General features: G+C 53.9%; 3 protein-coding genes across 9 annotated transcripts in view; 2 read left to right on the top strand and 1 right to left on the bottom strand.

Annotated features, from left to right (window-relative positions):
• daam2 (dishevelled associated activator of morphogenesis 2) overlaps positions 1-15176 on the top strand; it is an 18211-nt gene extending 3035 nt beyond the window's left edge. Inside the window, exons 2-26 of the mRNA XM_077730535.1 lie at positions 6111-6357; positions 7187-7276; positions 7397-7471; positions 7957-8051; positions 8170-8503; positions 8574-8684; positions 8754-8857; positions 8942-9008; positions 9079-9196; positions 9296-9437; positions 9946-10004; positions 10075-10262; positions 10344-10691; positions 10807-10914; positions 11003-11032; positions 11112-11218; positions 11303-11387; positions 11474-11580; positions 11678-11766; positions 11840-12008; positions 12094-12201; positions 12289-12349; positions 12422-12553; positions 12627-12797; positions 12869-15176. Coding sequence (XP_077586661.1) covers positions 6187-6357; positions 7187-7276; positions 7397-7471; positions 7957-8051; positions 8170-8503; positions 8574-8684; positions 8754-8857; positions 8942-9008; positions 9079-9196; positions 9296-9437; positions 9946-10004; positions 10075-10262; positions 10344-10691; positions 10807-10914; positions 11003-11032; positions 11112-11218; positions 11303-11387; positions 11474-11580; positions 11678-11766; positions 11840-12008; positions 12094-12201; positions 12289-12349; positions 12422-12553; positions 12627-12797; positions 12869-13099 — 3300 coding nt within the window. The 5' untranslated portion in view covers positions 6111-6186 and the 3' untranslated portion in view covers positions 13100-15176. The remainder of the gene's footprint in view (positions 1-6110; positions 6358-7186; positions 7277-7396; positions 7472-7956; positions 8052-8169; positions 8504-8573; positions 8685-8753; positions 8858-8941; positions 9009-9078; positions 9197-9295; positions 9438-9945; positions 10005-10074; positions 10263-10343; positions 10692-10806; positions 10915-11002; positions 11033-11111; positions 11219-11302; positions 11388-11473; positions 11581-11677; positions 11767-11839; positions 12009-12093; positions 12202-12288; positions 12350-12421; positions 12554-12626; positions 12798-12868) is intronic.
• On the bottom strand, positions 15064-19813 carry mocs1 (molybdenum cofactor synthesis 1). Of its 7 annotated transcripts, none has more exons than XM_077730542.1 (11): positions 19128-19807; positions 18243-18345; positions 18001-18168; positions 17740-17904; positions 17585-17646; positions 17355-17466; positions 17156-17268; positions 16954-17064; positions 16760-16880; positions 16635-16682; positions 15076-16449 (listed from the first exon to the last, which is right to left on the bottom strand). In XM_077730542.1, exons 1-11 carry the CDS (start codon positions 19314-19316, stop codon positions 15599-15601), a joined length of 2043 nt encoding a protein of 680 aa, XP_077586668.1. In that variant the 5' UTR covers positions 19317-19807; the 3' UTR covers positions 15076-15598. The 7 variants fall into 7 exon arrangements, with proteins under 7 accessions (XP_077586663.1, XP_077586662.1, XP_077586665.1 ...); XM_077730543.1 differs by having other exon boundaries at positions 16301-16449; positions 16596-16682; positions 19128-19801; XM_077730541.1 differs by having other exon boundaries at positions 15067-16449; positions 17740-18168; positions 19128-19811.
• Positions 19470-25316, top strand: nol10 (nucleolar protein 10). Its single transcript, XM_077730544.1, has 21 exons — positions 19470-20053; positions 20252-20297; positions 20446-20544; positions 20648-20725; positions 20800-20837; positions 20938-21074; positions 21161-21226; positions 21308-21368; positions 21487-21572; positions 21645-21723; positions 21796-21945; positions 22039-22105; positions 22292-22344; positions 22582-22708; positions 23248-23327; positions 23439-23537; positions 23706-23798; positions 23896-24069; positions 24136-24428; positions 24509-24611; positions 24838-25316. The coding sequence occupies exons 1-21, from the start codon at positions 19988-19990 to the stop codon at positions 24955-24957; spliced, it is 2115 nt and encodes a 704-aa protein (XP_077586670.1). The 5' UTR covers positions 19470-19987; the 3' UTR covers positions 24958-25316.

Genomic DNA, 25316 nt, shown 5'->3' with positions numbered 1-25316 from the left:
CCTCCTCGTGCTGATTTTAGAAGGAAAAAAAAGAGCCTGTTTCTCAGAGAGAGAAAGAGAGAGAGAGAGAGAAAGTACATTGGGTATACAAGTAGGAGGACAGATTGGTTGGGGGTTCCATTTGGGACGCGTAAGGCTTGATACTTTGCTGAGCACAAAGCGCCCCTTTCACTCGCACATGTGGAATAGTTTATCAAAAATACACCACGTCAAGTCGGCAACGTTCTCTCGCCAACGGTGGCCAACGGTGGCCAATGGGTTCCCCTGGGGCCAGCATCTCAAATTCAGTGTGTCGCTAAGTGACCGGAGAGCGCTTCAAATCTCACGTACAATTAGAAAAAAAACAAAGAAGAATCATGGTGACAATATACAAATACGAATCATCATGGCTTCCTTTTATTTCTTTCAAATGTTCATTTGCACTGGGAATGGCATTGGACATTTTGAGGCAACCTCCTGCTTTCTTCTATAACGTCTGGAATAAAGAGCCCGTTTCCACTCGGAGAGTTAGCAATGGAGCTAATATACTCGAAGAAGCAATTTTGGGTCTTAAGAACTATTTGCTTTATCAGGTGTTTGACAAGTCAAGGTCACTCACGTCAACTTCTAGGAAGCCACTTTCCCTCTGTGACATCATCTTCTAAACAGCACAGCTGGGTGAAGATAAGAGAGAGAGAGAGAGAGAGAGTGTGTGTGAGAGAGCGAGAGAGCCTGCCTTGCATGTTTATTTCTTGTCTTTCTGCATTCCTGCTTCTTATTTATAATATCCCGCCTGGTGGGGGTTACTTCTATAAAAGGAAGTTTGAAGATTTTCGCCCAGGCGCTGGAACCCAGGCATGCAGATGCCGCCGCCGCCGCTTCTTCTTCTTTTTTTTCTTCTTCTCTCTTTCCTCAAGAAGTAATGGCTCTTGAAAGATGATTTGAATTGAGAAAGGCACGGCTATACTTTCGAGTTTAGAAAATCCGAAAATCCCCGATTTGATACCGATTGACCTGGAGTTTGTCTCCGAGTGGGGTGTTTCTCTAGGTCCCCCCCCCCCCCCCCCCCTATCCCTCATCCCTTCTAAGTGCAAAAAAAACCTTGAAAAAACCCAATGTGACAGCATTTTCAAAGTATGGTCACAAACTGGTTTCCCCGTGTTATTGTAAGCGTCCGTTCTTCCTCATTCCACCGTCACGGCATCTTTTTTTATCCCCCTTCTTTTTCTGCCCCGTGTGAATTGGTTGTTGTTTGATTGTGGGAAAATTCCCCGCCATTGGCGAGAGTGCGTCCGTCTTTTCCCCGGAGAAAGCACCCCCAATGTCCATGGTTTTTTTTATTTTTGCCGACTTCTCCCCTAGCAACCCTTTTGGTTTCCGTTCCGGAGGCACGGAAAGGCCTTATTTATTCTGTGCCGCCCCGGCAAGAGAGGACGATTGCGAGCCGAAAGTAACGCTTGGCTTGAATAAATCACTTTGAATTGAGAATGATGCGCAGCCACGCACGGGTGTCACTCTGGTAGCGCGTAGCGCTTGGGATGGCGCTTTTTCTATGGCAGAGCCAGTCTTTCTATCGTGGGATGGAGGCTTTTTGTTGTTGTAGCGTTAACGTATAGCGACGCTGAATCACGCTGGAATGGCCTCATTAAAAGTCACCTTGTGGTCTGGCCACTTTGGACCCAATGGCGACGCCATTGCTGGAGCAAGGGGCGTGGCCATCAAAAAATATATATCTAAAAACCATGACAAACGGCTCCGTCTTTCGGCTATCAAGTAACAAAACAGATGAACGCTGAGGCCCGGCCCGGGATCCTTCATCGCTGGTCCCTTTTTCTTCAAGCGAGCGAGGGACCGCCGGTTGGTCGGCCGACCGGCCGCGTTGGAAACAGCCAAAGCATTGAGAGGCCCGCTGAATAGAAGCCCGTCTTCGGAGAGGCCGGCTAAAATGCCTTCTCTGGCTCCGGTGGAGAGAGGCAGATGGATCTCCAACGGGCTGCCTTCCAAATGGACCCTTGAAAAGCAAGGTGTTTATTTGGACGGCGCGCCGGCGCACCAATTAGCCGTTTAGCCGCGGCGGCGGCCACGCTGGCCCTGGATGCGGAATGAAGCCTCCTGTCAAAAGTGCCCTTTTCCAATTTCCTGGCTTTTGCATTTTTCCTCTTGCTATCGTGTACGCAGGTTAGATTTGGCACGTGGACGAGAGTTGACCCTTGGCGTTCCCGGCAAGCCGTCGGCTCGCTACACGAGCCTTGCCTACTAATTGGCTGAAATAAGAATGTCTTTGGACGGGATGGCTATCAAGTTAGGCCATCCAGCCGCGTCTTCAAATCCTATTAGTCGGTGGGAATTAAGATAGATTTTCCACTTGATGCTAATCAGTTGCACCTACTCAATTAAAAGACAGATTGACCACGCCCAGCCATGTTTGTTTGGCAAGATTGAATGTATTTTTGGATTTTTTTTTTTTAAATCTCACCCTCTAAAAAGCCATGCTTGACTTCAACGTTCGACCCCTTTGGCTCACCATCCCATCATTGTCAAGAACATGTGGTGAAGGAGGAGGAGGAGGAAGGAAGCCAACACGCCGCAAAGAAAAAGTGCGCTGTCGGCCCAGCAACATTTTTGTTCCAAGGCGCAACGGGATAACAATTGTTGGCTCCACCGTGCGAGCGAGCCGTGCTCTGGGTTCAAATAGTTGCGTGCAATTGAGAACAATCGCTGTTTATTGTACGCTACCAAAACGGATGCCTTGAGCCTTTCGTTTCCTTTTATTTTGAAGGAATAGAATTCTATGTATTTTTTTCCCATGCCTCCACCATCTTTTCCTGTGTTTGGTGGCTTCAAAGAGCAAAGTGTCCCGTTGCGCCAGAACCGAGCGCCATCAAAAGGTCAGAAGAGCCCGAGCACTTTTGCACCTGTTGACAGGGGGCGCCGCTGTGCGCCGCTGTGCGCCGCAGTGCGCCGCAGCCGTCCGCAGATGTCTTCCAGATGTTCTTCTCTCTCTCAAGACTACTGTGGCGTATTTACTTCTTCTGTGCGCTTGATGTTTGGGAGGTGAAAACCTTTAAAGGAGAACGTCTTGGAAAGGCCTCTGTTTTCGAGGGTTGCCAATATTTTCGGGCCGGACTTTCCTTTTGGCCAAGCACCCCCCCGCAGGGCTGGCCTTGGACTTTAGCCACCGACGTCAGCGGCAAATTGGAGTGCCTCGTTGCCGCTTTCCCCGGTTGGCACTTCTTCTTGCCGGAGGGAGCCCTATGAAAAACATCTTTTCCCATGGAAGAAGCATCTGGAAAAAGAAGCATTTTATTGAGCGTGATTGATGTACGAAGTGCCCTCTGCGGACGAGTCGGAGAGTGGGGAAACTTGGCGCAACTTGGGCCCAGAGAGGGAGGGAAGCGTGCGTTGTTGGGACCGCGTGCCCTCCAAAATGGATCTTTGGGGGGGGGGGGGGGGGGGGTCCAAGCGCAGAAGAGCGGCACGCCCAGAAATAGAGTCGTGAAGGCCTTGAATCCCCACTTTGACGGACACCATTGTGCCCGTGACCCACTTGCTGCTGGGGATTTTGACGCGTACGCGTACTCGGAGTGGCGTGCCTCCATCCGGTGTCGTATTACTTTAGGCTATTTAAAAATGTTTTTCAAAAAAAAAAATGCCCGGTGGGTCCCTTGGTTGGGGCTAGCCCAATTTGTGTGCCTATAATGGGCCTAGCGCGGGATTCCAGACATAAGCGGCAAGTCCCCTCGTCCTCGCCGTCGTCGCAGCTGCCGACCTCACACTGGGCCAAAAGCCCGCCCGCCCATTTGAGAACAGCCCGCTCGCTCCGGGCGCCCGCCGCCCAATCTTTGATGACCGGCATCGTCGGACGTCCGGTCCGTTTGGACCCACTGTTCCGAGGTGGGATTGAATGTCAATCCGTAATCGAATGAGTTGTGATTTTGCAAGCCTCTAATTTATGTCTTTGTGCCAGTTGAGGCTCTTCCTACTGTTTTGAGGACATGAAAGCCAAAGTTGGCTACTGAGCGAGCCTTCCACACACCAGGAAGTGACTATCTTCAATCAAACTTGACCACATTTGAAAAAATCTCAGGGGGGAGGATTCAAAACATAGCATCTGCCCCCTCCCTGCCTCCCTCCCTCCCTCCCTCCCTCCCTCCCTCCTTCCCTCCCTCCTCCCTTTGGTTTGCTGTAGTTATTTCCTTTCGATTAGCCTCTTGGCCCCGCTTGGCCGGCTTGTTTGTTTTCAAGTAGGCCGGAGAATTCCGACTGCTCTTTAAATCGTTGAGGAGAACGGCATTTGAAATGGCCGCGTCATTTTTGCGTCTTCATTGCGCTTTGGCAACGCCTTCAACTTTGACGTTTTGTGTCAAAATAGACCGGCACGGGGTTGGCCCTCAAAAATGTGGACGGGCCAAAATCTGCCGGAAGGCGGAGAGACCAGTCCGGAATGACTAAAGAGTCTCTCTCTCTATCTCTCTATCGCTGGCAGCCACTAAGCAACGGCAACTTCCAATTTGGCTTCATAAAAGAATGTTCAGTGTGGATAAATTGCAAGTCAAGTCACATTGCCCCCCCCCCCCCCTTTACTTCATTCGGGTAACGTCGGAGGAGAAAGTGTTTTTTACGCGGCCCGTCTTCAGAGCCTCCATCTGATTGTGGGATTGGAAGGAAACAATTGAGCCAGTGGCAGCAATTACGCCGGCTAAAGGAGCTGACTAAAGGGAGGGAGGGAGAGACGGTAATGGCCTTTCCGTTGCTCCTTTTCAACAAGCACGTAGGCCACCCCGGCCATCCCCATTTGGTCAATTTGTCCTTCTGTCTTTCGGTTGTCCATCTCACCTCGGCTCCCGCGTCACCTCCCAAAGGCCAAAGGTCAGACGGAAGAGCGCACGTCCGTCTGTCCGTCCGTCCGTACGACGCCGTCCGTCTTGGCGCCCAGCTGCGGACCGGAATAGTAGGCCGGCGTCACTGGCGCCCGGGGAATTGGAGCGGGCACGCTGCCGTCTCCTTTCGGGCGCTGACGTTAAGCTGGACTTTTGGTGATTTGGCTCAGAGTCAAGTGAGGGTCACCGACGGAGGCCGGCCCCATTCCACCACGTGGAACTCCAAATCGGGGCAGCCGACCGACGCACAAACTTCCGCTTTTAATCCTCCGTCAAGACGGCCCGGTTGGAGAAGAAGGAGGATGGAAGCGCTAGAGCCAATTGTCCTGTGTCATCCCCAGGGACCTTTGCAAAGGGCTTCCTGTGCGGGCTGCGCACGGGAAGTGTCCCAAGCCAAGGAGCCGTTTGAACGGGCCACAATTTCAAGGCAGAATTGTGGTGTCAAAGTGAGCGAGCGGGCGAGCGTTGGGCGGCGAGCGCCTTCATCAAACATTCACCGGCTTTTCATTTCTATTTTTAGCCCGGCGACGGACGCCTCCGCTCGACAGACAGATTGAGAGCGAGAGAAACGGCCGGGACTCCAGATCAGAGAATGATTTCAGGAGCTAGATGGCGTTCAGTCAATGTGGTTCCGTTCCTGGCTCACCTCTAAAAGAAGAATCCATACGCTACCCCATGGATCCTTCCGGTCCGGGAGTCTCATCTCCTTGAAACCCTTTCCAGTCTCCAGCACCCCCAAGTAGCTCCTCGTGCTGAAACATTTGAATAGCCTCCATGGCCAACCCTCCCTAGGAGGGCTCCACGTCATATTCCCTTTTTTTTATAGACTTGCCATGAGCGGCCATATTGTTTTTTGTCGCCTGGAGGAAATCCTCTGTGGCGTTGCCGTTGACTGTGGCGTGCATTTCCTCTGTTGAAAAGTGAAAAGCGAGGAGGAGGCGAGGAGGAGGCGCCATTGTACCTCCCGAACAAGGGGCACCTTTGTGGAAGGGTGCCGTCGTTGGTGTCTGTTGTCCCATCTTTCCCTCCACAAAGTCAAATCATATTGTTGTTTTTCCATTTGATGTACATTACAAATTGGAGGGTTTCGCTCCCTTTTTTTCAAATGGAAGTAAAAATGTGTGTGTGAGGCCGAATTCCTACCAATCCGTGTTAGCCGAACACGACCGACTGTAAAAGTCCACGTGTGTTTTCCGGGATCTCTTGCATACTAACGGACTCATCTCTTCTTTGTTTTTTTTTCTTCTCCAGATCATGCCACAGAGATAGCGTCTCCCCCTCCCTCCCCCGTAGTACCCTTGGGCTCCCCCATTCCGCCAGCGCGGCCATGCCCCCCAGGAAGAGGAGCCGGGCGGGCCTGGGCTTCCTGTGCTGCTTTGGCGGCGCCGGCGAGCCGCCGGAGATCAACCTGAAAGACGCCGTGCCCTTGCAGCTCCTGGAATTCAGCGCCCCCATGCCGCCCGCCGAGGAACTCAACGCTCGCTTCTCGGAGTTGGTGGTGAGTGAGTGCCCGTTTCCGTCCATCTGTCGGCGTGCACGTGAACGTACTTTTTTGTGACCGGACGACAATTGAAACGCTCTCGGTAGCCCAAAGTTTGCCTTTTTGGCCTTTGGAGCAGCAGGTGTAAAAATAGGAGCTCCGCTCCAGATGAATTCCCCAGTGCGGCGTCCGGGCTTACTTTGGCCGGGCTGCCGGATTCCACGGAGAAGCTTCCAGACGACCTTGCGCAAATTGTGTGTGCCAAGTGGGAGAGCCATTTGGTTTTCTTTGCCGGTCGCCGCGCCAGAGGGTCACGAGGGAAGGTCACGGGGGGAGGCCGTGTGACGCAAATGCGCATCGGAAAGGCATTTTTCACATGAAGGGAACTTTAAGGAAAAGAGGATCTGTCTCGCATCCACTACAAGCAAACACATAGAATACAGTCCAATGTACCTGTAATTATGGAAACCCGGCATTGAAGCGAGCGCCTTTCCGGCTTCTGTTTTGCTCCAAACGCTCTCTCCCGCTTTAAGCCTTACGTAAAACCCCGTAAAGTAAATAGGAAGGTCCGCCTTGGCCTGGAATCTGCTGGCATTCCACGGATACTTGACTCCTTTTTTTCCGGCTATCTTTCTCCCCGTTCCATATCGGTTATTACATGGAGAGGCCTAAGGCAGGGGTGGCCAACCAAGGGAGGGAGGGCTCTCCAGGACCGGAATTGGCCACCCCCGACTCGGGTAGACTTGCTCCTTTGACCCCGTTTAGCCGGGGCCAAGCCTTTAAGTTCTTGTTGGAGTGTGTTGTCCTTAAGGATGGATGGAAAAGGCCTTTTGACGTGTCGTTGCAGGACGAGTTGGATTTGAGCGATAAGAACAGAGAGGCCATGTTCGCTTTGCCCGATGAGAAGAAATGGCAGATCTACTGCAGTAAAAAGAAGGTAAGTCTGTGTACGCGCCGTTTTTCTTGTCGTCGGACGGAGAATGTCGGCCGGGGGTGCCAGCCCTATCCAGAGTCCACTCCACGCTTGACTTCTTCTCATGTCCCCCCCCCCGTTTAGGAACAAGAGGACCCCAACAAGCTGGCGACCAGCTGGCCCGACTACTACATCGACCGAATCAATTCCATGGCAGCCGTAAGTCCAATGCACTTCCTAGCAAAATGAGAGTGTTGACAAATGTCAGCCGTGCTCCCACATCCAAGTCGCAAAAGAAATCAAAATGAAAGTAGTCCAGCCAGCACGCTCAAAATAATGTCGACGGGGACACAAATGAGGGAGCTAGCGGATTGGCCGCAGAGCGCCAAAATCGTTGGCGACTCGACGTGGTCTTGGCCGCCGCCCCGGAGAAGTCCTCGCCCAGTAGCCCGCTTATTATGGGATGAGCTCATTTCATCGGTGGTGAGCTTCCAAGTGGCGGCGGCCAGATGAGCTAGAGCCCACCACGGCCAAAAAGCGCCTCACGTCTGGGAAATCCTTCCTCCCGACTTAAAGAATCGATGTCTTATGAGCGGGGCTTCACCTCCTCGATGTCTTATGAGCGGGGCTTCAGGGCGCCATCGATTGTTAGGGGGAACGGGCCATCCTGACATAACGGCGGCCTTTTGGAATGCTCTCTCCAGATGCAAACCCTGTTTGCCTTTGACGAAGAGGAAATGGAAATGAGGAACAAGGTGGTGGAAGACCTGAAGACGGCACTTCGAACTCAGCCCATGAGGTAGGAAGTCAACCATTTTTTTGGGGGGGGGACCCACCTTTCTCTGTAACCCCCCCTTTTTTTGGACCCACCTTTCTCTGCAACCCCCCCCCCCCCCCCCCCTCCCCTCCCCCGTCAGATTTGTAACCCGCTTCATCGAATTGGACGGCCTGACCTGCCTCCTGAACTTCCTGAGGAGCATGGACTACGAGACGTCGGAGAGCCGCGTGCACACCTCGCTGATCGGCTGCGTCAAGGCGCTGATGAACAACTCTCAGGGGCGGGCCCACGTGCTGGCCCACCCGCAGAGCATCAACACCATCTCGCAGAGCCTGCGCACCCACGACGTCAAGACCAAAGTGGCCGTGCTGGAGATCCTGGGCGCCGTCTGCCTGGTCCCCGACGGACACAAGAAAGTCCTCCGGGCCATGGCGCACTACCAAAAGTACGCCGCCGAAAGGACTCGTTTTCAGGTGAGGCCATGGTGGGGGGGGTTCGAGGGCGGCATTTTTCTGACCTCCGGCCCCCCCCCCCCCCGGGCAGACTTTGCTGAACGAGCTGGATCGCAGCACGGGGCGCTACAGAGACGAAGTCAATTTGAAGACCGCCATCATGTCTTTCATCAACGCCGTGCTCAACGCCGGAGCGGGAGAGGTCAGCGTCCGACTTACCGTGTTTCCAATTCCACCGTGACTTGATCGTTGCCCCCCCCCCCCAACCCAGGACAACCTGGAGTTCCGGCTCCACCTGAGGTACGAATTCCTCATGCTGGGCATCCAGCCGGTCATCGACAAGCTCCGAGAGCACGAAAACGCCACCCTGGATCGGTGAGCCCCGCCCACCGGGCCTGCCTTTCCTCCCTCCTTTAGTTTTTTTTTTTTTTCGCACGTGACGACCATTCACCCCCCCAGGCACTTGGACTTTTTCGAGATGGTCCGCAACGAGGACGACTCGGAGTTGGCCAAGAGGTTTGACACGGTGAGCGCGGGAGGAGCCGCCACGGTCAGGTGACCTTTTTTTTGACCAAAGGGCCTCTCTTTTGAAACAGAGTCACGTGGACACCAAAAGTGCCGGCGCCATGTTTGAGCTGGTCAAAAAGAAGCTGAGCCACTCGGACGCCTACCCGCACCTCCTCTCCATCCTTCAGCATTGCCTCCAAATGCCACGTAAGTTCTTCAATGTCCTCTTCGGGTCGTAAGTTCTTCTTGAATGTCCCCGTCCTTCCTCCCCCTCGAGTCAGACGCAAAACGTTGTTGACTTTTCAGATAAACGCGGCGGCGGCGCCTCCTGGCATCACTGGCAGCTCCTGGACCGAATCCTTCAGCAGCTGGTCCTGCAGGATGACAAGGGGGAAGACCCCGACCTTTCCCCCCTGGACAACTTCAACGTGAAGAACATCATTCGCATGTGAGTCCAAACAGATTTGCTCTGTCATTCCATTCCGGACAAGCGTCCACGTCATTGGAATGGTCGTATCCTCGTGGAGTCTCCGGGTATTCTCTCTGGCGTGGTACTGTGTTAGAACTGACTTCTTTTTTTGTTGTTGTTGTATTCTCTCAATTGAACTCCAGCCAAGGCTCCTGCCAATACTCCAGGTTTTACTCCAGTCTTTGGCCCACCTCCCCCAAATAGCTCCCCACCTTTTATTAACCATAACGACAGCGGCTTCCTAATTTTCTGTGCTTAACCGTAGCCAATCGGTTGACTCTAACGGATTGAAACCCCTCCCTCCCTCTCTCCCTCCCTCCCTCCCTCCCTCCAAAATGCCTCTTAACTCTGCGGCCTCCGCGTCGATTCTGGGCAAAATGCTGGGCTCCCGGTCCCAAATGCTGACCCTGAGCCCAATGTCCAGGCTTGTTGGACTGCATTTGTCTCCCGGTTATCCGTTTTTTAAAATTCCGTTGGTGTTCCGCAGGCTGGTCAACGAGAACGAGGTGAAACTGTGGCGAGACCAGGCGGAGAAGTTCCGCAAAGGTAAAACGGCGGATCGCCGAGTGGCCCTTTTGGACGCGGTAAGATTGTTTTTTTTTGGGTTCCGGTCCAGATCACCTGGAGCTGCTGGGAAAACTGGAGCGAAAAGAACGAGAGTGCGAGACCAAAACTCAGGAAAAGGAAGACATGATGAAGACTCTGAACAAGATGAAGGATAAACTCCAGCGCGAGGGCGTGGAGCTGCGTTGGGCCCGCGAGCAAGTCCTGGACCTCTCCACGCGAATCAACGACTGCGTGGCGGTAGCTGCACCACTTGGATTTGACAAATGCCAATTGCCTACTTGTGTCTTCTTAGCCTCCTGTCTGATTTTTGACCGGCAGGTGGGCGTCCCGGCTTTCCCGCCTCCTCCCCCGGGAGCCCCGTCGGCTCCGCCTCCTCCTCCTCCGCCGCCGTTGCCACCGGCGATGACGACGGGCGGCGGCTTTCCCGCGCCGCCGCCTCCGCCGCCGCCACCGGGCTCCAATCGTCCGCCGCCGGCCCCGCCCGCCCCTCCCGCCCCTCCTCCTCCCGGCGGGCCGCCTCCCCCGCCGGGAGCCCCTCCCCTCTTTGGAATCCCGCCTCCCCCGGCGGCGCCGGCCTGTCTGAATTCGGGCAACACGCTGCGCTCCAAGTCCATCCCTCAGCCTTCGCATCCGCTGAAATCTTTCAACTGGGCCAAACTGGGAGAGGTGAGCCATTTGCCGGCGGCGTCCCGTCCATTTTTTTCGGCCAAAAAGTCTGCCACGGTGAGAGCATTTTTTCTTGTGTTTGTTTTCGTGCGTTTCCGCCCGCCCGGATGATCAGCACATGATCGACGGCACTATCTGGAACGATATCGACGACCTGAAGCCTTTCAAGATTCTTGACCTCAAGGACATTGAGAAAATGTTTTCGGCCTATCAGAGACAGCAGGTTGGTTTTGGCCAACGCCCGGTTCCATGCGGCGTGCTAATCCGCCAACCGTCTCTTTTCTCTTTTGTCTTTTTCTCCTGGCCGGCAGGACCTGCTCGCCAACCAGTCCTTCAAGCAGGTGAGTTCCACTCTCGAGTTGTTCTTCCTGTTAGCTCTCCGTCACGCCATCTCCTCGCGCCATCCTTTGTTCCCCGCAGAAAGAGACGGGTTCCATGGACGACATCTACGTCAGCGCGCGCAAAGTCAAGGAATTGTCGGTGATCGACGGCCGGCGGGCCCAGAACTGCATCATCCTCCTCTCCAAGTCGGTATCTGCTTCTACGGGGTGGGGTGGGGGGGACGCACGCTCAAAAGCATTCCATTCATTTCCATGTTTGTTTGTTTTTAGGTTAAAAATGAGCAACGAGGAGATCAAGAGGGCCATCCTGGAGATGGACGAGCGAGAAGAGTTGGCCAAAGACATGCTGGAGCAGGTGACACAGCGAGCCCACTCCCGAGGGACACGGCGTGGTTGGCCCACCGGGACTGAGCGCCGGTCCGTCCCTTTCCGTGCGTGTAGTTGCTGAAATTTGTCCCGGAAAAGAGCGACGTGGATCTCCTGGAGGAGCACAAACACGAGCTGGAACGCATGGCCCGAGCAGATCGCTTTCTCTTTGAGATGAGCAGGTACGCCGCCGGCCGGCTGGGGATAGATAGATGGCGCTCCAATTTGGTGCTCCAACTTGGTGCTCCAACTTTATTTATTTTTTTGCTTCCCTCCTAGAATTGACCACTACCAGCACCGACTGCAAGCCCTGTTCTTCAAGAAGAAATTTGCCGAACGCCTGGCCGAGACCAAGCCCAAAGTGGAAGGTGAGAAAAAGGAACGCCGGCCAGTGTCTTTTGGGGTTTAGCCGTAGCATTGTCAGCATTTCCTCCCGGTCAGCCATCCTGAACGCCTCCAGAGAGGTGGTCCGAAGCAAGAGGCTGACGCAGATCCTGGAGGTGGTCCTGGCTTTTGGCAATTTCATGAACAAGGGCCAGCGGGGGAACGCCTACGGCTTCAAGGTCTCCAGCCTCAACAAGATCGTGGACACCAAGTCCAGCATCGACAGGTGACTTCCTCCACCGACGCTTGTATTTTTGGCCATCCGTGCGTGACGTGGACCGAGCCTTTTTTTTTCTTCTCTGCCCGGCCAGGAACATCACCATGCTGCACTACCTGATCATGATCTTTGAGAAGAACTACCCCGACACGCTCCACATCCAGCTGGACCTCAACAGCGTAGCGGAGGCCGCCAAAGTCAAGTGAGTTCTAGCTGGCCAACCGTCCTGGTCCTGGCCACAATTTTCAAAAGGGGAGAAATATTCAGCCCGTTGTCTTGTCCTTTCCAGTTTGGCCGAGTTGGAAAAAGAAGTGCACAGTATCAAAAGTGGACTGAAGGCCCTGGAGGCGGTGAGTTGACCTTTTTAGCGGCCCAGACCGGCCCAGACCGGCGGCGCTGACGCTTTGGGCTCCCGCCGCCAGGAGTTGCACTACCAGCAGGGCGGCAGTCGGGAGCGCGGCGATAAGTTTGCCGCCGTCATCGGCGACTTCATCACCGTGGCCGGCTTCGGCTTCTCCGAGCTGGAGGAGCAGTTGGGCGAGGCCAAGGACAAGGTGGGCTCCTCCGCTTCAAAAGTCTGGCAGGGCTGGTGGATCTGACCGCCAGCCGGCCGCTCTGTGCGCGCAGTTTGCCAAATCTCTCAAGCATTTTGGGGAGGACGAAGGGAGGATGCAGCCCGACGACTTCTTTGGCATCTTCGACACCTTCTTGCAGTCGTTCGCCGAGGCCCGCCAAGACCTGGAAAACATGCGGCGGCGTAAAGACGACGAGGAGAGGAGAATGCGTCTGGAGGCCGCGGTGAGACCCGCCCGCCCGCCTGCCCGCCTTCCACAGGCTTTTGTCAATTTGTATTACTTTTGGCTTTGCAGCTCAAGGAACAGCGGGAGCGAGAACGCCGCTCCAAGAAGAGCGGCGGATCGGAGGAGGCGGGAGGGGAATTTGACGACCTGGTGTCGGCCCTGCGTTCCGGCGAAGTTTTTGACAAGGACCTGAACAAATTGAAACGCAACCGCAAGCGCTCCGTCCACCAGCTGCTGGAGGACAACGCCGTCAACGTGGCCAACGGACGGGAAAGGCCCGTCACCAAAGTCAACTACTAAAAGAGGTCAGGAAAAAGAAAAGAAAAAAAAAAAAAAGTCTTCCCGACCCGGCCGGCGTCCGCGTGGGGGGGGTCCAACGCCTCGACCTTCTCGGCTGACTTTTGAGCAGCCTCGCCGGCCTTTGGCGTCTTCCTCTTTCCTCCAAGCGAGAGAACACGGGGAGAAAGGGAAAAGAGTCGGCGTCGGGAAACCACAAGAGTTTTGTATATTTGCCACTGGTGGTTGGACGCTGGCTCAAATGGAGTGATGAATTTCTCCTTTTCTTTTGGTCTGGTTTGCACTGCGGCCCTCCCGGTCCCTCCCGGTCCCTCCCGGTCCGTTTGAACTCTGGGCCACCACCGGCGGATATGCTATTTCCAATAATTGTAGCCATTGGAAGTGATCTCGTATGCATTTGCAAAGTCTCGTTAAATGTGACGCTGGATGCTGCAATACTAGTAGTTTGCTTTCTGACCACCAGAGGGTGTGGTTTAGAGCAGAGGACTTGACAACATTGGCACAAACTCATTTCCTGAAGTCATGATTCATTGTTGTTTATTTGACTGCCATTGACGGCCCTAGACGTTAATGAGACCCCCCCCCCCCTTCTCTCTCTCTCTTCACTCGTCAAATGGGTTTGGACCTCTAGCTCCGACAATGGCAGTGAATGTGTTTGTATGATTTGCACAAGCTGTTGTTTTAAAGCACTTGCAAATGCGCCACAATAGTGGGCTTTGATGGTCACAGTGGGAGGTGTCGGTAGAGGGGGGGGGGGGCTTGCAATGGCAGAGCACTTGACCCCACGAGCACTTGGGGTCCACTTTTGCGAGCGGTAGAGAGAATGTGCGATATTCCCGGCTTTGCTTTCGTCCCAGCGAGCGCGCGTTGATCTCCGAGTCGGCGGCGGAGCTCCTCTTTGCCCGTGGATGTAAACGACTGATTTGAAGCATGGAATCCATACCGTCATATCATTATTTTCCCCCCTCACTTCTATCTCCCAAAGTAGCGCCGCCGAGCGTTATTTTATTTAAATGGCGCTGTCTGCTCTTTCCACTTGACTTGGGTCATCCAGAGCTTTAACCCCCACCCCGTTTACTGCGTCAGTATTATTCCAGCCGTGTTTTGTTTTGGAGCTTCATTTGGTTTTGGCCATTGACTGGCTAAGCAAATCCAACGGAAGGACACGACGGTAGCTTTTTCTTGGACTTTTTTTTCCAATGCACTTTTACCACGGGACGTTTCCAATTGCAATGTTTCGGAGGTTTTGATTTCTTTTGAGCTGCGAAGGGTGCTGCAAAAAAAAAAAAAAAGAATGAATTTGAGAATTTGAAAAGAGGACAGGAGCAAGTGATTGGTACTCCGGCTGGACCGCTGGCCGGAAGAAAAAGAAAAGAGGGATTGGATCGTGGACGACGACGCAGAGCGTGTGTGTCTGTGTCGCCTTGACTTTGGCTTGTTTGAAAAAAAAAATATTTAAAAATGATTATAGTTTTCAAAAAAAGTCATGTTTTGTTGCGTGTCCAAGTGCGCACTCGGCGTCAAAGCGCTTTCACAAAGTGGCGTGCACAAGCTGTGGTGCAAGAAATAAGCTTTTGGACAGGAAATAATAATAATAATAATGATAATAATAATAATAATAATACACCGTGTTCTATACATCACTTTGCCTGAACAATATTGCACCCACTTTTTGAGGATGTATCATTGTGAGCAGTCGGTATTTTTTATGGTGGGAAGAAAAAAAAGTACCCTTCACAGAAAAACAACAGTATTTTGTACACCTTTCTTGATGTTTGAGATAAAACTAAAACTCCATTAAAAAATTGAGGAATGTTACTTTTTCCTGTAAATTGTACCTCTATTTATTTGCCTTATTTAGTTGACTCTATTTTGTACGTACACGCGGCATTACACGAATGATATCTTCAATATATGATTTATAAACTGTGGTCCGTGTAAGGTGGATAATATTGACAAATGTGTAATATTGACAATGGGTTTTTGCTATAATTTTATTTTTATTTTTTTGGAACCCCCCCCCCCCCTCCCCTCATCCTGTGTCCTTTGTAGGGTTACAATAAACATTTGTCCCTTGCCATCAATGCTTTTTCCATCAAACACAAAGGCTGGACTACTATAGATAAATAAAAAAAAGAAAAAGACTATTTCTAACAGCGGTGGCCAAGTCCGGTCCCGGAGAGAAGTCTGTAAAAATGAGCATTTCAGGTCCAGTCCTGGAGAGAAGTCTCTTCTCCAAGTCTCCCTCCCTCCCTCCCCCGACACACCTGTATCCAATCAAGCTCGTGGACGGCCGGCTTGCTAATGAGTGGATCATTTGATTCAGGTGCGCTAGAGGAGGGGGAGGGGGGGAAAGAGAGTGGATAGCGGCCGTACGGGACAGGACTTGGCCACCTCTGATGTTTGGTAAGGTTTTTAAAGTCGGGCTTTTATTGGACAATTTTCCATTGATTCCATTCATTGGCATACTTTGCTGCTGTAGCTAAGCCGACGCCCCCGTCCTTAATCATTGTTATTATTATCGGCGCTTTGGTGAACGGTGAGCGCCGACGCTTCCGGAGCGGAAGATGGCACAAAGTCCTTCTTCCCGCCGGTCTTCCTCAGCAGCTTGATGTCGCCGATGACAATGCGGTGGCTGACCGCCTTGCACATGTCGTAGACGTTCAAGGCCGCCACGGAAACGGCCGTCAGCGCCTCCATCTCCACGCCCGTCCGGCCCGTGGCGCGGCAGGTGGCCGTGATCACGGCGGCGCAACGTCCCCGGTCCAGGCGCACCTCCACCCGCGCGTGGTCCAACGCCACGGGGTGACACAGCGGGAGCAGGGCCCAGGTCCACTTGGCGCCCGCCGTGCCGGCCAGCTCGGCCACGGCCGTGGCGTCGCCCTTGGCCAGACGGTTTTCCCGCAGCAGCCGGAAGGCCGCGGGGCACAAGAGGACCACGCCGCTGGCCGTGGCCTCTCGCCGCGTGGGGGTCTTGCGGCCCACGTCCACCATGCGCGCGCGGCCCCGACCGTCCACGTGGGTCAGCCGGTCCGACGCCGGTCCGTCGACGGACGCCGGCCCGTGGTCCGACGTCGGTCCGTCGACGGACGCCGGCCCGTGGTCCGACGCCGGGTTGGAGTGCGCTCTGGTTTCTACGGGGATCCTCGACGGGAGGCGGCGCCCCGGACCACCCGCTTTGGTGTGATGGTGGCGTATGGCGTGGCCTAATTCCGTCCGCGACCGGCGCAGCGGCGCGCCAACGGAGGTCCGGGGGAGGCGGCTGGCTGCTCTTCGGGGGACCGCTTCGGCGCCGGGCCGCGACTTTGGAGATTCTTCTGCCACGCCCTCGGCGACAAAGTGGGATGAAGGGTCTGCAACGAGAAAGCACGGATGTCAGAAAACACGGGCGGACTCTTCTAGGCCGCCGGCTAATTTGCCGGCCGGGAAAATGTTCCGGCGGCGGAAAGCATTTTTGCGGCGGTCCGTGGGCAAGCCGTCCGGCCACGGATTAGCTTACGACAGACTTTGTACTTTGTCCGGCCGCAGCGTCACCCACCGATGAGGATCATGGGTCGGTTCTTGCTTTGGGAGATGTTCAACATGCCTGAAAAGCCACGGCGCCGTTAACGGGGTGCTCTCTGGAGGCCGGATTAGGGGACGGACGGGGGGACGGGCTCTCACCCGCGTGCCGCCGCTTCTTCCTGCCCACGGCGGCGCCGATGATCTGCAGCAATTGTTCTTCCGACGCACCGGAGCGCAGCGCGTCTCGCAAGGACACTTCGGAGCGGCCGAACAGACACACCTGGAAGACGGGGCGCGCTACGACGGCTGCGACAACCAGCGGAAAAAAAGTCTACGGCCCTGTCCTCCCTCACCTTGAGGTTGCCGTCCGCCGTGACGCGCAAGCGGTTACACGAGCCGCAGAAATGCTCCGACATGGAGGTGATGAAGCCCAGCCGCCCCCGGAAGCCCGGCACCTTGAATGTCTGTCGGAATGGAAGACGCGCACGGGATTTCAAGCCTCCGTCGCACGGCATTTTGGGAAGAACGTCGGCGAAGGGGACTTAAAGACGCGACCTTGGCCGTGTCCGACTTTCCCGCGGGAAGCTTTTCCAGGTCGGGCCACCGCTGTCGAATGCCATCCAACATCTCCCGGTAGCTCACCATCTTCTGGAAGTTCCATTTGTTGCCTGAAAAGGGACCCAGAGGTTGGCCGCCCGGTGACGCCGCACTGCCCTAGTGCCAAGTCACCGGGCCACCGTCCAGTCAGACTGACCGTCGAAGGGCATGTATTCGATGAAGCGCACTTCCAGGGGCTTCTTCTCCGTCAGAGCCACGAAATCCAGCAGTTCGTCTTCATTGAAGCCTCGCATCACCACGCAGTTGACCTAGAATAGACCCCAGAGAATGAAGACAGGCACACCAGTTAGCCACGTTAGCCACGTTGGCCACGTTGGCCACGTTGGCCACGTTGGCCACGTTAGCCACGTTAGCCACGTTACGCACCTTGACGGGGTCGTAGCCCATTTCAATTGCCCTGTCTATGCTTTCCATCACCTTGTGGAAGCCTGCAAATGAAGAAGAGCGAACGTTTCAACGGGGGGCCCAATGAGTTGGATGGTGGAATTGTCACAAAGGAGATTTCAAGAGAGAAAACCCGCCTTTTCGCCTGACGATAAACTCAAACTTGGCCGGGACCAGCGAATCCAAGCTGATGTTGATCAGGTCCAGGCCCGCCTCTTTGAGCGGGGGCAGCAGCCTGGCCAGGTTGAGGCCGTTGGTGGTCACCGCGACGGTCTTCAGACCCTCCAACTTCCTCAATTGGGCTGCAGCCGCCACGCACCACAGTGTGGGAAAAGGCCGTCGGCCACCGGAGCCGGCCGAAACAGACGGCGGCGCGCCTGACCGGAGGAGCCCCTTACCCACGATGTCCAGCACGTCGGGCCTGATGAGCGGCTCCCCTCCGGTGAGTCGGATCTTGTCCACGCCCTCTCGGACAAAGAGGCGGGCCAGGGTCAGTATTTCGCCCGTGGCCAGAAGACGGCCCCTGGGCGTGAGGCTCACGCCCTCCTCCGGCATGCAGTAGCGACCTGACGGAAAGGACGGCTCGCCATTTCCGGTCACAGAGTCCCGGCTTCCGCTGACGCCAAAAGTGTGGACTCACAGCGAAAGTTGCATTTCTCCGTCAGGGAAATGCGCAAGTAGTTGTGTCTGCGGCCAAAGTTGTCCGTCAGCAACGGCGCGGGAGGTGCGTCACTCGGCTCCTCCTGATAGAAAAGTCACACCGGCAGAGATTCCTCGTGACAAACGCCTGACCTTTCTGCGCTCAAAGGCCCGTGAAATGTATTTTTTACACTGGCGCCACAGATGCCGCGTGACCGGCGTATCCATAAGTTGGCCAAGGAGACAGAGAGGGTCTCGGTCGTCCGTCGGTCTTTGGCTCGACGCGTCCGTGCAACAAAAAAGAGCCGGATGGCAGGTGACCCCAGTGAAAATCTGGCTAATCATTTAAGAGCGGCGGCGATTGGCTCTGACGCCGACCTTTGCCCGCATAACTCTTTTACACGGCGGTCGTTTGAAAAGAAAGGCCAGGGCAAGACTTTGGTCACACGCGCAAAGACTTCGTGGCAGAGATTTGCCGTCACCATGGCCGTGACATTGGTTTTGCGCACTCGTCGAACACAAAGACAATCTTTCAAAAAGCAAGAATTCCACTGGGGATGGCCTGCTTATTCAGTAAGCCAGGCTCGCTCCATGGACGATGGCCCAATTCAGTCTTGCTCCTATTCTGTGTTACCACATTCACAGTGAACCACCCCTGGGGTAGAGGTTCACTCACCTGACTTTGGTGCGGACAGCCGCGGGTTCGATTCCCGCTAGTGGCGGTGTTATGATTGGTCATTTGGATCTCTCTGTGTGCCCTGCGACTGACTGACTAGCGACAAGTCTGGGTTATAGTCTGCCTTTTACACGACGACAAGTAGATTGTGCTCCAGCAACCACGGTTATCATTAAACAACAGTGTAATAACAGTCATGGCGGTTATTACCTGTATTTTGGCAGAGGCGTTGGATTCCGGGTATGCTAAAGTGGAATCCCCAGATGGAACCTTCTTGTTGTGAGACGCACTCGCAAAAGTTTCCCGAGTGACTCCTCGAACAGACTCGGCCAAAAGTTTTGGACCGCGACGCAAACTCTGGCGGACGTCAAAGAAGCCGCGGCTCAGGTTGAACGCCATGATTGGTGCTCGAGATCTTCGCCGCTTGACATGTGTTGACTCACATCGAACTCCGGGGCACCGCCAGCGGGCGGGACCAAGTCAGTCAAAGGGCGTCGACCTGGCAGCCAATGGGGGGACGCCACGTCATATGCGGTGCACCCTGGGAAAACATTCCTCTCGGTTCGAGCGGAACTGTAGCTTCGCTTCGCACGATAGACACAAATCGGAGTTTAACCTTAACCTTACTAACCCAATGTTCTCTGTATCACTGACTAAATATCCGGCAAACAATGTTTTTAAAGCGCCGGTAGTCCCCGTAGTGGCTTCATGAATGGCACGCCATATTAAGCCCGGTGTCATTAAAAAAACATGAGTTGGGACGGCTAAACGCACGGTACACAAGTAACACTTGCTTCACTTCCATTCAAGCAGGAGGGTTTCACTCCTTACAGATGTTGAATGGTGAATTGGACGCTCGCTCAGTCAAGCTCATCGTGTCACCCAAACCCCATAAAAAGTTGAACACCAGCTGAAAATGGAACAGTTGTACGGAAGCCAAACAAGGCGCAGTTTCTCGACGGACACGCTTGTCCGGCGTACGTTTACTTCCGGTTCTGCCCCAAAGCCTCAACGTGGTCTCGCTGGTCACATCCATAATAAATAAATAGCATGTGGAATTTGGCTACAAAATGCAGATTTCAAGCGTCAACGATGTTAAAATTTATAATCTGAGCCACGGAAAGTCTCTCCCAGAGGTAAGAGGGCACAACTCAGAGATTCTTTACTGCTATTTAAGTACACCAAAAATCTTTTGAAATGTTTCCTGCTAGCATAACAACGGTGTTCGTCTCTGGGTTTTGTTGCTAAGAACGCATTTCATTGACATTTCTCGTGCTCGCCCTTTCCCGTGCAGTATTAAGGACATTGTCACACAATTATTATTTTTCCTGCAGTGGCTGTCGGATCGTAAGAAGCGACAGCTACAAAAGAAAGATGTCGGTAAGTTGGAAATGGCTCTCCCAAGTACTCTATTGTTGTATCTGGATACAAGGTTTATAAAAAATATCGGTGCTTGCAACCATGTCAATGTTTAAACATAACGCCATTTTGGAAGGTCCTTATGGTATCTGATTCGTATTTTTTTTAGACATCCAACGTAGGATTGAGCTCATTCAGGATTTTGAGATGCCCACAGTTTGCACATCCATAAAGGTTTCAAGAGATGGCCAGTTCCTCTTGGCGGCAGGTAATGATCCCCATGGGGGCGGGGGATGTTATATGTATTTCTTTCATTTTGAATGAATGTTTTTTTTTCTCCTCTTTCTCTCTTCAACCTGTCCATCTTTTAGGCACATATAAGCCCAGGATTCGTTGTTACGACACCTACCAACTTTCGTTGAAGTTTGAACGCTGCTTGGACTCCGACGGTAAATAGCCGACGGCATCTTTAGCGTAGCGCCATCATGAATCGTCTCCTTTAGCTTTGCCCTCCCTTTTACAGTGGTGGCATTTGACATACTGTCCGATGACTACTCCAAGGTAATCTTGTCCGTTTGCCACGTTGTGGGATTGGGTCGCTGTCTTCTTTTTTTCTTCTTTTCTTCTGACCGAGCCACGTTGCTTCTCCTCCCGCCGCCAGCTTGTGTTTTTGCGCCCCGACCGTTACGTGGAGTTTCACTCCCAGCACGGCCATTACTACAAAACCCGAATTCCCAAGTTTGGACGAGATTTCTCTTACCACTACCCTTCGTGTGACCTTTATTTTGTGGGAGCGAGGTGAGCAAATGCTTTCTTTTTAGCACTCTTCCGGGCGAGGCGAGGCCACACATTTCTGCTCAACTTGTACACTTTGTTTTGTCCAGTCCCGAAATCTTTCGATTGAATCTCGAACAAGGTCGGTTCCTCAACTCACTGGAGACGGACGCCGTGTGAGTGCGCTGCAGAATTTTCAGGGAGGAAAAAAAAACGCCACCGTAAGGAATCATTTGTCTTTTCTTTTTCTCCACCAGGGAGAACAACGTGTGCGACATCAACCCCGTCCATCATTTGTTTGCCTGCGGAACCTCGGAGGTAAATCGTCGGCCCAATGTCAAAGGTTTACGATGACATCGGTGAAGGTTTTCTTTGAAATGAGCCCCGTTTGTGCCAATGGGGTGGCCCTTAACGCTTTTGACGCTTTGGCGTTCAGGGAAAGGTGGGATGCTGGGACCCCCGCGTCCGCAAGCGAGTGGGCCTGGTGGACTGCGCCCTGGGCGGCCTCACCGACGGAATGGAGTGCGTGTCGTTCTGCCAATTTTTATCCGTCCGGATATAGCCACTTCTACATTGGCCTCGCTCTGTTTACAGAGTTGAGAGTTTGCCCTCCATCACTGCGCTCAAGTTTAACGGTTCGCTCACCATGGCCGTCGGCACCAGCACCGGACAGGTACGTTACGTGGCCATCCCGCCTTTGTCAATAGCCCGACTGGGGAGTTGACCTTTGGCGTCCCCGCCGCAGGTGCTGCTGTACGACCTCCGCTCCAGCCGGCCGCTGCTGGTGAAAGACCACTTCTACAACCTGCCCGTCCATTCCTTGGTCTTCCACGATCCGCTGGACCTGGTGGTGTCGGCGGACCGCAAAATCATCAAAATTTGGAACAAAGATAGTGTAAGTGACGGATAGACCTTTTTAAAGTGCTGCTATTCATTTATTGTATCTTTTTCTACTTGTTTTTTTTTTTTCCCCCTCTGCTCACCTTAGGGTAAAGTGTTCTCCTCCATCCAGCCCGAGTCCAGCATTAACGACGTTTGCATGTACCCCGAGTCAGGTGACTTTCTCCACCATTACCAAGATTTGGTCAATCCGAGTCTAGTAAACGATGTGCTCTTCCACCTCTAGATGGTGGCATTTCGTCTTTTACTTTACATTGTTTCTCGTAGTATTCAAATGTGCGAACATACTACGTGACAGCGCTTATGTGGTCATCTCATCTTTCCGTCTGTATGTTTGCTAGGTATGCTTTTTACGGCAAACGAAGATCCAAAGATGAACACGTTCTACATTCCGGTGAGTGATTCATTTAATTTTTTTTGCAAACCGGACCTGTCCCACATTTTGGAATATTGCATTTGACGTGATTAGTAGAAGTGGTCAGTACTCTTGTCCCGGCCTCTCGCTATTTCACCCACGTCGTGGGGTATAAGCGTTAAGAGAGGGGCGAGATATTTTGCAGCGTCTCTGTTGGTCTGCCCTTTTTTCTTTGACTGTTGACCTGGGCTGACCCGGAGCCCGCTTTGCGTCCAGGCCCTCGGGCCGGCCCCCCGATGGTGCTCTTTCCTGGACAACCTGACGGAAGAGCTGGAAGAGAGCCCCGAGAGCACCGTCTACGACGATTATAAGTTTGTCACGCGCAAGGATCTGGACAATTTGGGTGAGTTCTAACCCTTTTCATTTTGGCTCCATGGTCTAATTGCGTTCACATTTCGCCCGGGATCCACGTGGCTTGTCCGACTTTCTCGACTTTGGACGCATCGGAGATGAGCCCGGCCTTTTTTTTTTTTATTTCCTCAACGTTTGGGGGGGAGGAGGGGGGCCAAAGGAGTGGCGGGCAGGGGACTTTGCCGGGGTTGAGCGGCCATTGGAATGCGGGCTGTCCTCGCCGCTAAAGCGATCAAATTACCGGGAGGCAAAAGGCGGTGTCCGTTTTCCGCCGGCCGGATCTTTATACCTTGCCTCTTGCGTAATCTGTCCCGCGGAAAGGAACGCTCCGGTGTGTCATATTCTATAAGATGATGTGACCTCGGAGAGGGACGGGGGCGGGGTGGGTTGTCTGGTTTTCGGCCGACTCGGCAGAATAGCGCCGCGCTATTCATTTCCAGAGCCTCCCCGGACAGATTTCCAGGAATGATCCGCTCGTGGGCCGGGCTAAATCCGTTGCTCATCATTCCCTTCTTTTTTATTTCTTCCTAGGTCTGTCTCATCTGGTGGGCTCGTCCCTCCTCAGGGCCTACATGCATGGCTATTTCATAGACATCAGGCTCTATCACAAGGTTGGTTTTTGCAGCCTTTTCATCTGCTGTTTTTTGTTGGGGAAAACGAGCTTTTGTCGGAAAAGATCATTGCGCGTCATCAGTTCCTCACCTGCTTTCTTTGTGCTTCAGGTCAAAAGCATCGCCAATCCTTTTGCGTACGAGGAGTACCGCAAGGATAAGATCCGTCAGAAGATCGAGGAGTCCAGGACCCAGCGGGTGCAGATCAAGGTGAGGAGGAGGAGGGAGGCAAAAAAAAAGACACATTGTTTGCCCTTTCAAAATAAGGGAATAGAAAATAGCCCCAAAAATATACGGCGCCGCCGTCCGCTAAATGAACAAAATAGGCCTCGCTAAAGAACCTTGTGACGACAAGCCATTTTGTGGCATCTTTGTCAGGCGCTGCCCAAAGTCAACAAGGAGCTGGCCCTCAAACTCATGGAGGAAGGGGACTGTCAAGAGCCGCAGCCATCCAGGACAAAGAAGGGCAAGGTAGGTTGCCGTGGCCGCCGCCGTGGCCGCCGCCGTGGCCGCTGCCGCCGCTCTCCACCCGCTAGCCCGCCCATTCTAACGGCGGGGGCCACGGCAGGTCCTCCCCACTATCCTGGGCGACGAGCGCTTCAAGGTGATGTTCGAAAACCCCGACTACCAAGTGGACGAGGCCACCGAGGATTTCCGTCTGCTCAACCCCATCGTCTCCAAAGTCAGCCAAAAGAGGAAAAACAAGCTGCGGCAAATCCTGCAATCCGACCACCTTTCTCGGGTAAGCCGCGCCGCGCCCTCGGCCTTTGACCTTTGCTGACCGTGGCTGCCGCCGGCCCCCTCGCAGGAAGACGAGGAGGACGAGGAAGTGGAGGGACGCGCCAGCTCCGAGGAGGAAAGCTCGGACGACGACAAGACCTGGGTGGAGGAGGTGCGGGAGCAGCGCAGGTTGATCTGGCTGGAGAACCGCGACTCCCGCCAGGCCCGGGCCGGGCGGCGGGAAGCCGTCCTCCCGCCGGCCAAACCGCCGCCGCCGCAGCGCCCGGCCCACAACGCGGCCCAGCCTCGCTTCTATCAGATCAAGAGCGGGGAGGAGTTCCGCTCTTTCCGCAGCGTGTCGCCAAAGCGCAAACTTCAAAAGTACGTACGCCCGAGAGCGTCTCCATCCAGGACATTGGCGTCCGCTCTTTGAACAAAGCGCCGTCGTCTACTCCGTCCAGGGTGTCCCTGGGGGACCGTCTCAAGATGGAGGAGCACACCGGAGTCGGCGACGTGGTCGACACCACCGTGGGCAGCAAGCAGATGACTTTTACGCTTCGACAGGTACCAAACCCTCCCTCCCTCCCCCTCAGATATCAATGCTCGGGTCCTGAGCTGTTTTCCACCCCTTCCCCACTCCGACACACCCGAATCAAATGATCCTCCGGGGAAGCGGGCCCCGCGATTTGATTCCGGTCTGTCGGTGCGGGGAGACGTGGAAAAGAGACCATCTCGTCGTATCAGAGTATGTGAGGCGAGAGAAATGAGCGGCCGTGTTGCGCTTTTGCAGTCGGAGCGGCAGAGGAAGCAGGAGCAGGCCGAGCGGGACCACCAGCGGGAGAGGAAGAAGCTGAGACGCTCGGCCGGACACCTCACCTCCGCCCGCGGGAGGTCCAGGGGGCGCCGCTGACCTGGATGGACCGGCCGGGGACACGGCCACTCGGAACAGGTGGACCGCGCCCATTCAAGTACAATAAGTGCGCCAACTCTGTTTTATTTTTTCCTCTCTCTCTCTTGGAAGTTTTTTCAATTGGCTCCACGTTGATTTTTATCGCCGTGGAGCGCGAACAATCAATGGAGTCTTCAGCCCATTTTAGAAGTTGTTTTTTTCCACTCCAACGCAGATAAGTCAGCACCACGTGACTTCCCAGGAGCCTTTTTCAATGATCTCGTATTTGATAATAGTCTGGTAACAAAAGACATTTCAGATGGATACATGTTATGAAATAGGTTTCAATAAAAAAAAACAAAAAGAATTTTGATGACTAA

Source organism: Stigmatopora nigra, chromosome 13, assembly GCF_051989575.1.
Source record: "Stigmatopora nigra isolate UIUO_SnigA chromosome 13, RoL_Snig_1.1, whole genome shotgun sequence".
Classification (NCBI taxonomy): domain Eukaryota; kingdom Metazoa; phylum Chordata; class Actinopteri; order Syngnathiformes; family Syngnathidae; genus Stigmatopora; species Stigmatopora nigra.
This window is presented reverse-complemented; position numbering and strand designations above follow the sequence as displayed.